At 39.8% G+C, this 13385-nt stretch overlaps 1 protein-coding gene across 1 annotated transcript; it reads left to right on the top strand.

Annotated features, from left to right (window-relative positions):
- The first annotated feature begins 722 nt into the window (after nucleotides 1-722).
- Nucleotides 723-6713, top strand: gask1b (golgi associated kinase 1B). The gene is made up of 4 exons (XM_035424481.1): nucleotides 723-1817; nucleotides 2317-2531; nucleotides 3426-3652; nucleotides 5458-6713. Exons 1-4 carry the CDS (start codon nucleotides 896-898, stop codon nucleotides 5663-5665), a joined length of 1572 nt encoding a protein of 523 aa, XP_035280372.1. The 5' UTR covers nucleotides 723-895; the 3' UTR covers nucleotides 5666-6713.
- Nucleotides 6714-13385: the final 6672 nt, after the last annotated feature.

Below are 13385 nucleotides of genomic sequence, written 5' to 3'. Positions count from 1 at the left end.
CTAAAGCGAACATTCAGTTATGTTTATTGACCGGTATCCGTAATTTACGAGCTAGAGTGAGAGTTGAAGCGAGTTTTAGTTCTCCTTGTGGACCTATTCAATATTTGCGGGAGGACGCTTTAGTCACCCTTGTGGGCAAATTCTATGTGTATGAAAGCATTCCTTGTTCAGTGTGGCCACAATATTCTGTAGTAGGGTATTATTTTAGCAACAGCGTCACAAATTATTATTATTATTATTATTATTATTATTATTATTATTATTATTATTATTATTATTATTATTATATACAACTCGCAATTTCTTCTGTGAGAATTTGAAACCAATCAGCCTACTGTTGTTGTTATTGATGCTGTTGCTGCTGATGTTGTTTGAGAATATTCTGGCTTGTAAATGTCACTCTGAAAGTGTTTTAATTATTGACAACACATTCATCCCATTCTGAAAAAAAAGTTATATTTAAAAGTTTTATTTCTAACTTCTTTGGGGTATATATATATATATATATATATATATATATATATATATATATATATATACTTAAACACTAAATGTATCCTTTTCCTGCCACATTTTGGAGGCTCGTTTCTTAAAACTACATGTTGGCAAAGTCGGCTACATTTTTGCCTGTTCCCGTCCGAGATTATTATCTCAACTGATCTCGCTAACTGTTTGTGCAGTTGTTTCTATTCATTGCATGTGACAAAGACACCCCCTTCTGTCCCGTACTGAATCTGCTGGGACGTGTTGCCAACCGGACACTCCGGCGCATTCACCAGCAATCACCAACGATGAGCATTGGAAATGAGCCTCGGAAACAGGAGTAGTGCACCACCCTTGGAATCTGAAGTCGCAGCGAAAAGTGCATCATGTTGGAATATAAACTCTAACGGAGATGTATATCATTCGTCCGGGAGAAGTAAAACACGACTTAATTATTTGGTCTTGTTCATGTTTTCTCAGAATATCTAAGTGCTTCAGGAGATACCCCCCTTCCAAGAGGAACTGGATAATCGCCGGTGTCTGCTTTATATATTTGTTTTACGTCGTTTCTCAAGTGGCATACGTTCTGCCCACGGACAGGCTTTCGGAGAAGTACAAGTACAGAAGGGCCAGAGGAATTCTTACATCTAGGTTTGATGATACCTTACAGGGAACAACGGGCTCTCCGGCCGTTCAAAACGCAAACGTGTCTTATAATACTACACCCAAGTACAACGTGGTTTACATTACTCTCAAATCCAAACGCCGAAAACCGGCAATCATCAGAGGCACAATACGACCAAAATTAAGGAAGAAATTTGTTGGTAAGGACAAGCGAAGTGAGTCCAGTTTTATAAATGAAGTTGCCACTGGCGGTGAAGAAGAAGGAAAGCAGAGACAAGAATACCACAGTGCTTTATCTCGGAAATCCGCAAAAAATGTTTATTACACACTTAAAAACATTAACCCGGACACTAGAGACACTGAGTCCCATTATAGTGCTATTAGAATATATAGCGAAAGGGCTCCGCCGTGGTTCAGCAAAGGCGACATTGAAGCGCTGCGCTTTCTTGCTGATTGCAAAATTTCGGGAATCAAAGAGGTACCGTTCACGGACGGTCGGAATGTATTGCTTTTTGAAAGCATGACAGACGCCTCGGCTAACTCACCAGGTAAATATAATCAAATGGGTGATAATGCCGTGTGCCAGGGACGTTGTGCTCTCATCAAAAGACCGCTGGACACGAGTGAAGTTTTCGCCTTTCATTTGGATAGGATCCTGGGGCTCAACAGAAGTGTTCCAACTGCTTGCAGGAGGTTCAGTTTTTTTGAAGGTATTGAAATTTATTATCACTGTTGCAACCCATACTCACACTGATAAACAGGTTGTTAGTTTTTTTCTTTTAAATGCACATTCATCCTACAGTTCTATGCTAATTCGCTATGCATTCGCGCACTAAGCATTAAAATATACAGTATATTGTTTCCAACATTACCATAGCGTTTGCTGTATATTAAGGCTTGACATGTGTCAAGAGCGCTCTTATCATTATATCGCCCTTAAGGCCTGTTGTAGAAGTAGGCTAAACTTGTATTCGGACAGCTCAAGGTCATGACTTGTGACAATGAAATGTGTTGAGACATAACCTTGGAGGCGATATTATCATACTTAACGGGTGAATTATTAATCTCCGTCACTAGAGAGCTGGTCTTAAAGGTCCAAGGTCTTTGCACGCGCGTGGACCAGATGGGTGGCCTCTTTGCTGTTTTTAGCACATATCAGGTATGATTTACAGTAAAGTGATTTTTTTTTTTTTAAACGCTGTTTTCCAGATGGTCAACCCAGCCCAGTTGTTCTTTGGGACCCCACACTCTCTCCAGCGGACAATGAGGCCCAGTCCTCCATTCGAATAACCTGGGGCTCGTACCAACAGTCTCTGAAACACAAGTGCTGGCACAGAGGCATTGTGCCAAAGGCAGAGTCTGGGTGCTCTAGTATCCATCACTATGAATGGAGCAGACTGGCGCTCTTCGACTTCCTGCTACAGGTAATCTCTTGGAATGTCACAGTACACACACGGTATCATTGGTGCCACTTTTTTGTGTGTGACCTCATTTTTAAAATAATGTCCCACTGGAGTGGGTGAAACATCTGGCCAGTGCTGGCAACGCTGCTGTAAGGCTGTAGGCTGTTAGGTTACCGGCCGTGTGCTCTACACAGTATAATGTCTGGTGTTAATTAAAATCGAACAGTGTTAATTCAACGCTTAACAGATAACGTTTAGTCCCACTCTGGAATGTGTTATCTGTTAAGAGCTGAATTAACACTGGGCATTTTACTGTGTAGCCTACTTACCATGCAAACTGTTAATGGTTTGTTCAACTCTCAGTTAATGAAAAAGTCAAAACAATGAAACCTGTGACATATGTAAGAAATGTATGTGTAGTATGAAGGAATACATTGGTTTAGTGGAACAAAGCACATATACATGTTTTGTTGTTAGCTTTTTAAGGTGGTTTAATACAGACCCATACACACTGTGTGTCTGCATAGGGTCAGTCAAATTCTGTGAGTGCAGAATGAATATTTAGTGACATCTTTTCTATATTGTGTCATCTATAATATTGTGCCATTAATATTCATTCAGGACTGAGAATGTCAGAAGAGAATAGCCTCATGGGATATTGAGTACAGTGGAATTATCATTATGACTACATCATCAGCTCCTTGAGGGAAATGCATTCCCATGGGCACAGGATACGCATGTGGATCGGATGTTTTTTTTTTAGACACAGGAAACTTGGAACAGTATGAACCGGAAAAAATAACTAATTATTGTGAACTACAGTGGACACTACTTAGGCTAGCATAGTCAAACTAACAGTAATAAAAAGGCTTTATAATCCGAGTCTGTGTTGTGTTTCTCTCTCATTACCTGTAGGTGTACAATCGGCTGGACCGGAACTGCTGTGGCTTCAAACCACGCAAGGAGGACACCTGTGTGAAGCTGGGACGGCACCTGCAGTGTTCGAACCCGGACAGCGTCGAGCTGGTGCACATCATCCACAGGAAACACGACCCGAGGCGATTGGTTCTCATCGACAACAAAGGCTATTTTGACCGTGACGAAGGCAATCTGGATTTTAAACTACTAGAAGGGATAACGGAGTGAGTAAAAATGTGCATCTAAGTGCAAATTAAATGTCATTTAAAATGTAGTTTTTTTTTAAAATAATTGGCAAAATGAAATCATTTTCATTTTTGTCAAGCATTGATGTGCAAATTAAATGTCATTTTAAATGTAGTTTTCTTTAAAATTGGCACAATGGAATCATTTTCATTTTTGTAAAGCATTGAACACAACTTAAAAAAAATGACAATACATTGCTGGTAGTCTCTTTCTTCTATATTCTATGAGGACTTCTATTCTGTTTGTTCTCCCTGCTTTTGTGCGGAAGGACAAGCACTAAATCCATGTGTTGCAAAATAGACCATGTTTCAGATGACAGCTAACTCCCCACCGCCCCAAAGGAAAATACTCACGGTCCCAACCTTTCTTTTCTGTTCAATAAATCAGAAGGAGAAAAACAGCAGGGGAATTTCAACAATGCAAAAGCAGGGTTGCCTCCTTGCGCAGCAGTCCTTTTCTGTTTATAGTTCTATTGCTGAGGTCTAAACTAAAAGCTCCTCCTCGTACCTAATCATTTGCCTGTCTTCTACAGACTGAACATAATTCACATCCTGCTTGTGAAGTTCCATATGAACGGAATAATCACTGCTGATTAGTCTTCTGCAACTTTCACAGATACTCATTTTTATTGCATCTGCACCATTTGGAACCCTACTGATCTGATCAGCACCATTTGATCTGTACCATTTGGAACCCTAATTAATTATTTGTTAACAGATTGTGAAATGATGTTGACATGGTGTTGAAAAAGTTTTTAAGAGTATGAGATTTTTAAAACTGATTTTAACAATGAAACCTCAGTCAGCGAGCCAGAGCAAGCAAGCAGGTTAAATCGGCTCATGACAGACTGCTCCAATTGGAAGTCTATCCCGCAGGCACGCCATACTCCAGAATTATTATATTTCCTAGAATTTCCCTGGGTGGGAAACGAGTTCGAGCACTCTGTCAGTGTCTGTGAAGTCCTGCGGCCTGCCTTTGAGAGGAGGTATGTGCTCGCTAAAAAGGCCGATAAATAGTCAAAAAAGACAACCGTATCACAGGTGAACTTTACCCCGGTGTTTAATAAACTGTGTGCCGTTGTGTCACACATATGACAAAATGCATAATGGAACAAGACATGAACTGGGTGCAAATCCTTCCATGAAAAATGCCATTCCAGCGTTGGGAAATATGCTAGTTCTAAGGTGACATACTGTTGAACCAGGAATGCACTAACAGCCAAATGAGCTTTGAAAACAGGGAATTGCACTGCTGTGTGGCAACACCTCAGGACTTTCAATGTTGATGCTTCTCACTAGTTAATGATGGTGCCAAAAATAAAGTTTGGGACAGGAAGAATTAAATGCTTATTTATGCCACACATACATTTATCACTTGTGATTCATTTTCACATAATAAAAGCAGGTTAAGACCATTATTAACAAGGAAGCACACTTAAATTCAACAGCTAGCTGCTATCCTGTTGAGCTGCTAATTAGCAGGTGTACAAAATTAGGGCTGAAATGAAAACCTACGCGGTGGTAGATCTCTAGAACTCTAAGGTTGGTTACCACTGCCCTAGATGATGCTACAGTTATGTGCTGCTCTGTGAGGCTGTCGGTCACATGAGTCACTGGCACAGTCCAAATTCAGAACTGGACCGTGGCGTGAGTGAGACTTGATAACCTGTAGAATTAGCCGAATGTGATCTTAACGGATGACATTGTTACTCTATGAAATTATGTCATTTAATTGGTTCATATATGTCACCGATTGACCTCATTTCCTGTATCGAACCCCCAAGGCTTCCGGAACATGCTGTGAGCGTCCTGAGGAGCCATCGTCTGAGGGAGCGGCTCCTGCAGTCCCTGTTCCTGGACGAGGTGTACTGGGAGAGCCAGGGCGGGAGGCAGGGCATCGAAAAGCTGATTGACGTGATCGAGAAACGGGCCAAGGTGCTGCTCACGTACATCAACGCCCACGGGATCAAGATCATACCCATGAGCATGTGATGGGACAGCGAGCACATGACAGAACTCTACAAGTACATCCCTACATTTTTGGCTGGACCGCAACAGCGGGGCCAGCCCTACAAACGCGAATGTCTGTGACTGAGTGAGTGATGAAGTTATACCATTGGTCGGCCAAGTTATGAAGTTACACCATTGGTCGGCCGGATCACGTGTGTTAGGTCCAGCCATATACTAGGTTTTGACCTGGTCTTGTTTTTTCTGTCAGCTTTATACCAGGAAATGAATAAAATGCACTGCACTTCATGAAATTTGTTTAGCTCTCTGCATTGCCAAGTGTAGGATTCCATGTGATGCAATTTCTCAAATTTCTCAAAATTTCACTCTAACACATTACTTTATTTCACATTATTTTTTTAAGTATTACTTTGATATCAGCATAGAGTATGGCGTTTACAGTAAGTCAATTTATCATCATTATTGTAATCCATATAATAATGCAGTTTCATTATTAACTAGTTTAGTTAATTATTAACTAGTTTATCAGTTAATTTGAACAGAAGGTGTATGTTTACCAGATATCAACATACAGTGAGCTCCATAATTTCTGGGACAAAGACATATTTTTTCTTGATTTGGCTTTGTACTCCACAATTTTAGATTTGTAATCAAACAATGTACGTGTGGTTAAAGTTCAGATTCTCAGATTTTATAAAAGGGTATTTTTTATACATTTAGGTTCCACCATGTAGAAATGACAGCACTTGGTATGCATAGTCCTCCCATAAAAATAATAAAAGCGATGTCTTTGTCCCAAGCATTGTGGAGCTCACAATATGCACATACCAGAATATCAGACAGTATATGTCTATCTACTTGAAAAGTCAATGTGCAATATATTTAATTAAAATATGTTTCTATTGGCTATTAGACAGTTGGTAAATTAATTGTGTAGAGAGAAATGTGTGATTGGATGTATCACATGAAAGGAATCTCATTGTAATTTTAAAAAATGTTATGTTGTCTTTTTGGACAGCTGAAGTACTTCTTTGCATATTACCTGTATGTCATTAAAATTATTATTATTATACTTTTTACAAAAAGTTAATTTGTTGAATATATCACATTGTTATAATTTAATTGCGAACTAAAAGCACTGCGGTTGACAAAGACAACCTTTTTGAAGGCCATATTTCCATAATCTCAATAGCTTTGTAAGCAAACAATGGTGTCAACTATCCTACGCTAGATGTGGGGTAAATGAAGTGCAAACATCCGCTGTTTATATTTACGAATTTCAGAACCAACGGCCTTGCCTGCCTTTAAGCTCTGAAAATGAACCGGGTGTTATGGTTACTGGTCTCTGGGTCATGACTCGGTGTGTGAGCGTCGCTGTTGTTTTAACCTCTTTAAACCTGCATTAACGCCGCTTCCATGCGTGTTTTTCTAAGGAAGTCCCCGGTTTCCGTGAGAGCCGAGCTGTTCCCGAATGTTTCTCATGGTCATGAGTCATGACCATACTCCGTTTTACTGGGAACAGTGGGGCTGCTTATCAGCTTGAATGTTCCTCGCGACACCGAGAAACAGGGTAGCGAATGCACCAGCTGAGGGAACATCCCCGTGCAGCCGTAACATTGGGAGCGGCGTTTAGAATCCTGCGCGAGCAGCCGCATTATTTTTTATGTCAGCGCACTTTTTGACACGTTCATAACATTCACACGCATACGAATATTGGTGTTATTAATTCACTATCGCGGACTCGTAAAAAAAGTTTCTCCAACGACGCATGACGAGGCACGTAGGCGTATAGTTGCATAAATGTCACACGTCTGGTTTTGGCCGTGCTTGATTACTTTCTACGCGGCTGTGTATTTGATTCCTTGGAACAGCCTGAAGCAAATGAGTGTTCAGGAGCTGGCAAGACTTGGACCTAGAGGATGTTTGGTGGAAAAGTGTTTTGGAGAGAGGGAGGGGGTGAGGTTGGAGCAGCTGGCCCACTCTGAGGCTCAGATCCAGGAAGAAAACTTCTCTCTCAACAGTAGAGTTCTTTATTCCAACCCTAATAATCACCTCAGTCATCCATGATGTGACTTCTTCCACTTCCTCTAACGGAAAGTGCCCATTACAGTTTCAGAGAAAGAATAAAGGTACTTTTGATTTCACTGTCTTATTGTGAAAAAAAAGCCTTGTAGATTTGCATATAGCTTTAATCTAAAGTGAGCGTACTGTACTTAAAAATGTACATATAGGTGTTAGACATATATAAAATGTATATTATATGACAGATATACAGCACAGCATAATGTATAACTGCCAGACGCAAGTTTTCCCTGGAACATTCCATCAATCACATATCCTCAGTAGCAGTACAACGATTTCTAAGCAGTACGATAATTCACATTGATTACAGAAATGTAAAAATAGTGCTGTGATGCAGTAACACTTGTGAACAAGAATGTTTAGGCTATGTTAGTTTGCTCTATTTAATTCTTTGTAAACCATTAGGGTTGAAAATGACCTTCACCATAAAATGCTAGCAGGTCAAGCTCACAGTTGGAAGACCTCTGGCCTATTTCAGTAAGCGGAGAGTGTGGCGCACTGCTTGGCTAACGGGTTCTTCGACACTTTGCCACACATCGGTCAGGAATTTCGCAGGACGGCCTGCTGCCAAAGAGGCTTGTGGGAGTGGCCCAACACGCTCACACCTGGGTGGCAGGCAGGCCTCTGAGAAGAGAACGCGACGTCAGTGTGGATGAAAAGATGAAACCCTTAGCACTAATGTTTAAAAAAAAAAAAAAAAAAAAAAATCTAAGTCAAATGCAAGCCTACAGGAGTTTAGACATAACATTATGCTCTCAAAGTGAGATCAAAGATAAGATTGGGCATGTGTACAGAAATTGTTCTTAAATAGGAAGAAAGCTCACTGAGGATGAAATTTATTCAGAAGAGAATGAGAACAAAGTTTAAAAGGATAAACACTGTGTAGTTTTGCTTTTTCTTCAAAAGGTTGCAGTTTTACCGCACTGGATTTTTAAAATTTTTTTATCAGTGTCTGCAGTAAGCACATTGTGTCCTAGAGGCTTGTAAGTACCGATGGTGTCTACAAGTACAAACAGCTCCTGAGCCAGGCTTTGTGCCAAGGTCTTTTGTTCCATTTCACAAATTGTCAGAAAGAATTTCTGAAGGTATTAAAAGGAGCTATCCAATTTAAAACCAAAATATACATTTTAAAAAATCTAACTGTTTTCTTAACGCTGTTCACCGTTACAAGAATTATGCTTTAATGATCAGATACCGCAAACCATGTCAAATCAATTCAGTCAAAAACACTAAAATACCAGCAATCAGGTTATATGAACCCCAAAATCAGTCAATCATTGATGCACCAATCACTGTGTTCCACTGTGTAGATCGGAGATTTTCATTGGTCGACATGGCACATGGTTGTTCCACCTGTTATGGGGATCATAAGACAAGACTGTCCAATCAATATTAACATACTTTCTACCGGCACCTCCCAACGTATAAACCAGCCGTGCGCTTTCCAAACTTAGTAATGGTCACAAAGATTTGGCACGGTCGTCGGTGGGGCGTCTGGTACGCGGATCTCGTTCGGGTGACGAAGACCTGCCTGGAAAGAGAAATATGTGGCGCTGAGCTCATGATCGCGGGTCATCCTGAGACCTCGGTGCGTGTCTCCCCTGCCCTAAATGGCTGTGGATTACCCCCGCTCGCCCAGCAGGAATGTTGGAGGAACAAAGAGTAAAATAAGCCTCATCTCGGTGTCGTGGAATTGTCGGCATGTCAACAGAGGCCGCTGCTATGGCAGCATTTTTTTTGCGCGGAGCGAGAGGGCTTTGCGCGCGCTGGACGTTAGGGGATAAAAATGTTGCGCATCTCATTTTTCAAACCGTAAATAAGAGGCCTGCGAGTGTCCCCGCCACCGAATGGCATCCCAAACATCTGCTCGGGGATATATAGGGCAAACGGACAGTTGTGAACCCGTTATGTCACTGTCTAAATATACTCCCTGTGTATGATGGGAAGGAAATATCTCAAATTAAGGGTAGCTGGTAGGTAAGGAAGCATAATAATCATAATAACAACATCAACACTACTACTACCAACACTACTTCTGTTACTAATAATGATTAGGACAAAATGTACCCACAATAAATACATAACATTTTAAAATAATAATTAAAAATAGAATACATCCATAAAATTAACATGCTGAAAATATCAAAATACAACTGGAGCTTAGTTATATTTGTCATTTGTTTAGATACAGTTAATTCGCCTTTGAGAAGCAACTGACTTGCTTGAGAAACAAGAATAATTGTGTATTAACAGCCTACCATAAAGGAGAGGAGAACATTGTAATACTTTATGTCTTCTTGCGTTCACTGGCGTTCATGTAAACTGTTCCATAATGTGAGACGATAAGAGGAATCAAACGTAAAATATACTGCAAATCAGTATATGTGGATATAGTGTAATTCAGAATACACTTCTCTCTAAACTGTATTTAGAAGATAAAGGCATTCGGTGTGGAATACCTCCTTTCTCTGTCCTGCCTCATGTGATTTACTAGAGTTCAGTGACCTTATGCATCCTCTGAGTGAGCCTGTAATTTGGGGATGCAAGAATTAAGTACTTTGTAGTACTCTGCTGCATTTAAAGGATCTTCATCTTCCACTAGATATATGCAGAAACAGTATGTGGAAATTGATGAAATTAACAAATACAGTCCATGCTAAAAATAAAAAAAGTAAACAACATAAGATAGTTGGGTGCAAAAACAACAAATAAACTACTAAATGTGGCCGTACCAGACCTGGGATTAATACAGTAGAATATTAGATGGTTTTATGGTTGCAGACCTTGCTAGACAAAATCAAGGGACTGGCACATTTCTGAACTTTCAATTCATCAATGATGGCATAATTTCTAGGTAATGGTGACACGCACACAAGTGTGTGCTTGTGTTGGAGTGTCTGTTTTTACTTTTTTTTTTTATTAACAGCTCATCTGGAGAATGCCTTCAATGCTTCTAGTTACAGTGTAACATAAGCTCTATAGATTAATGCGAGAGTTGTCAGAACGTAATATACATAACAGTGACAGAAAAGGGCAGCTCCTATTTTTCCAGTGAACTGAATGATCTCATGACTCAAATAATTGCTGTTTATATCTGTTCTCTAACCAAAATTCCACTGGCTTTGTTGTGCAGCAGGACTAGTGGGCTGCACTGCATTTTAGATCCCTTCAGTTTGTGTAAATTCTTTTTTTCTCGTAAGAAAGTTGGCTTGTGGCAGGTGGAAAGGCATTGGTAATAATTGGCGAGGAGTAACAAACAGTAACAGTTTAGCTTACGACAGAATGAACTTTTAGTTGTGAGTTGATTGAACTGTTCCTGTTTATTACTCCTCACCATTTTGTTTTTCTCATAAGAAAGTGGGCTGGCGACATAAGGAAAGGCATTGGTAATGATGATGGGTGAGGAGTAATAAGCAGAAACAGTTCAGCCTTGTAACAGAATAAACTTTCAGGTTCGAGTTGATCGATATCATGCCCCGTATAACTGCGGGCGTTCACCTCAGCGCCGGCCTGAAGAGGCATAACGGCAATTCTGCGCTCGCTTTAGCTTTGACATCATGGCAGATTTGGTTTTCTGTGGCATGACGATTTATAAAAAAAAAAGAAGAAAAAAAAAAGAAGACTTTTCTACAGTTTGGCGACGGGCGTGGTTCTGCATTGGCGGTACTGCCGCTGGACAGCTGAGGGGATATTTGTGGTGATGCACCCAGAGCTGGGCTGGCTATTCAAGCGCCATGAAGCAAAACTCATGGGAAGACTTTCAACTATCGACAGCAGGGCTATTTTCTGCATGCTGAACAGACTGCGAAAGACAGTCTGTGGCATTTCCGACTAGAAACTCTACCCATTACATCTATCCTGGAAGAAAACTTGCTGTAGATTTAACCCTAAAGATAGACCCTGGCTGACATGGGATATTTAAAGACATTGTGGGACATATACAGAATGTTCAAGCTCAATGGTGACATTAAACAGGCAACTCGTCCTTGAAAAAGGCTTTAACTGATTTCCAGGCTGTGTTCTAGTCCTGGTGCTGTTGAACCAATTTCTAATTAATTAGTTTACTATTTACTGTTTATTTTGTACTCATATTTACAGTATGATGTGGCCAAAATAGGGAACGATAAAAATGTGATAGTGCATAGGATTCTGTGTATCGCACACATGCTCTATGACCCAAAATCAGACAAATAAAGACTTTCTGGGAAAAAATAAATAAATAAATAAATAAATAAATAAATAAATAAATAAATAAATAAATAAATAATTATGTCATGTAATGTGTACACATTCTTAAAATGCTATTGCTTTCTTTGCATAATGTGTGCTGGCCTCATAAAAGGAGAAAATCAATGATTATCAATGTTCTCCCTCATTACTGGCTGCCTTTGTTTGCTCAATACGTGCAAATTCCACACTGCGATTATTTTTACATTGCTCTTTTTAGATGCATCTACTCTACCTAACCTACTGTTTTTCATCCAGATCAGTCTGTACATTTTGGTTCCGGTACTTAATATAATTAATTTTGGTGCAACCAGGATCTATCACAGCACTAGCCATCGGGAGTGTGTTCTCACAATCAGACAGGGCTGCTCAGTGTAACATGCTTACGTGACATTCTCTTCATAAAAAAAAGAGAAGAAAAATAAAAAGAAGTGTTCTTGGTAACAGCAGCTTCTCAATTCATTTTCTTTCAGCCAGTTCGCAATACAAGACTGAACAAGTTTTTGTCGATCCCTGATATGGATGTTTAGTCTTACTTACACACAGACAAAACCAGACAAGTGTTCACCTTTTCAGTCCGAACACACATATCCTCATTTACTGCTGTATAAATCCTGTGATGTTTATATGTGTTTAAACTGTGATATATATGCTAGTATATATACTAATAAAACTAAAAAAAAATGTCCTTGTGTGTATAGATACTTACTGTTCAGAAAAAAAGACTAAAGGCGGAAATTAGTTTTCTACATAATCCTTCAAAGTCTTGGCATACAGTAGTGTAATGTTAAACTACAACACTCTTGTAGGGTGCAAGAAACACCCTGTAAACACTATCTTTATGGTAAGCACGTAAAAAATATATTTCCTCCTCAAAAATTGAAAGTGATGTTTATTGTCTAACACTAAAAGAGCTGCTAAAGGTCTGCTAGGGCGAAACATTCTGCCAGACATTCCAACGAAATGGCAAACAGGTATTTTTCCAGAAGATTTCCTCTGCTGAATGTTCCGCTCCAACATTCGCCACAGAAAAATAAACAGGAACTGCTCGGCCCAAAGTAGGAAAGAGGACTGGGCGAGAGGAAATGAGAAAAATCAGGCCAGGGCCAGTCTCCATTCCTCGACTGTTTCATCATAGGAGTTGTGGGCAGGGAACCCACTCGGTATAGCGGACAGTGAGCCTTTCTCCATGGCTAAACTGGGCCTGTAACTCAGACGTGTGGAAGTGTACGATCAGGAAAAGAAACCAAGAAAGAAAATATTGGAGAACATTTAATATATTTTCTATATTATACATCTGTTCTGACAAAAGGATTGAATGCTTAATGTTTACTATCAATTAATTAACTTATTTATTGGAATACGAATAGATAGATTTTTGTTGAATATCTATATACTGTACATAGGCCTTAGAGAAACCGTTTAAAGTAAAGCT

The sequence above is a fragment of the Anguilla anguilla genome, chromosome 7 (assembly GCF_013347855.1).
Source record: "Anguilla anguilla isolate fAngAng1 chromosome 7, fAngAng1.pri, whole genome shotgun sequence".
NCBI classification, from domain to species: Eukaryota; Metazoa; Chordata; class Actinopteri; order Anguilliformes; family Anguillidae; genus Anguilla; species Anguilla anguilla.
Note: the sequence above shows the minus strand (reverse complement) of the source record. Positions and strands in the feature narration are given on the sequence as shown.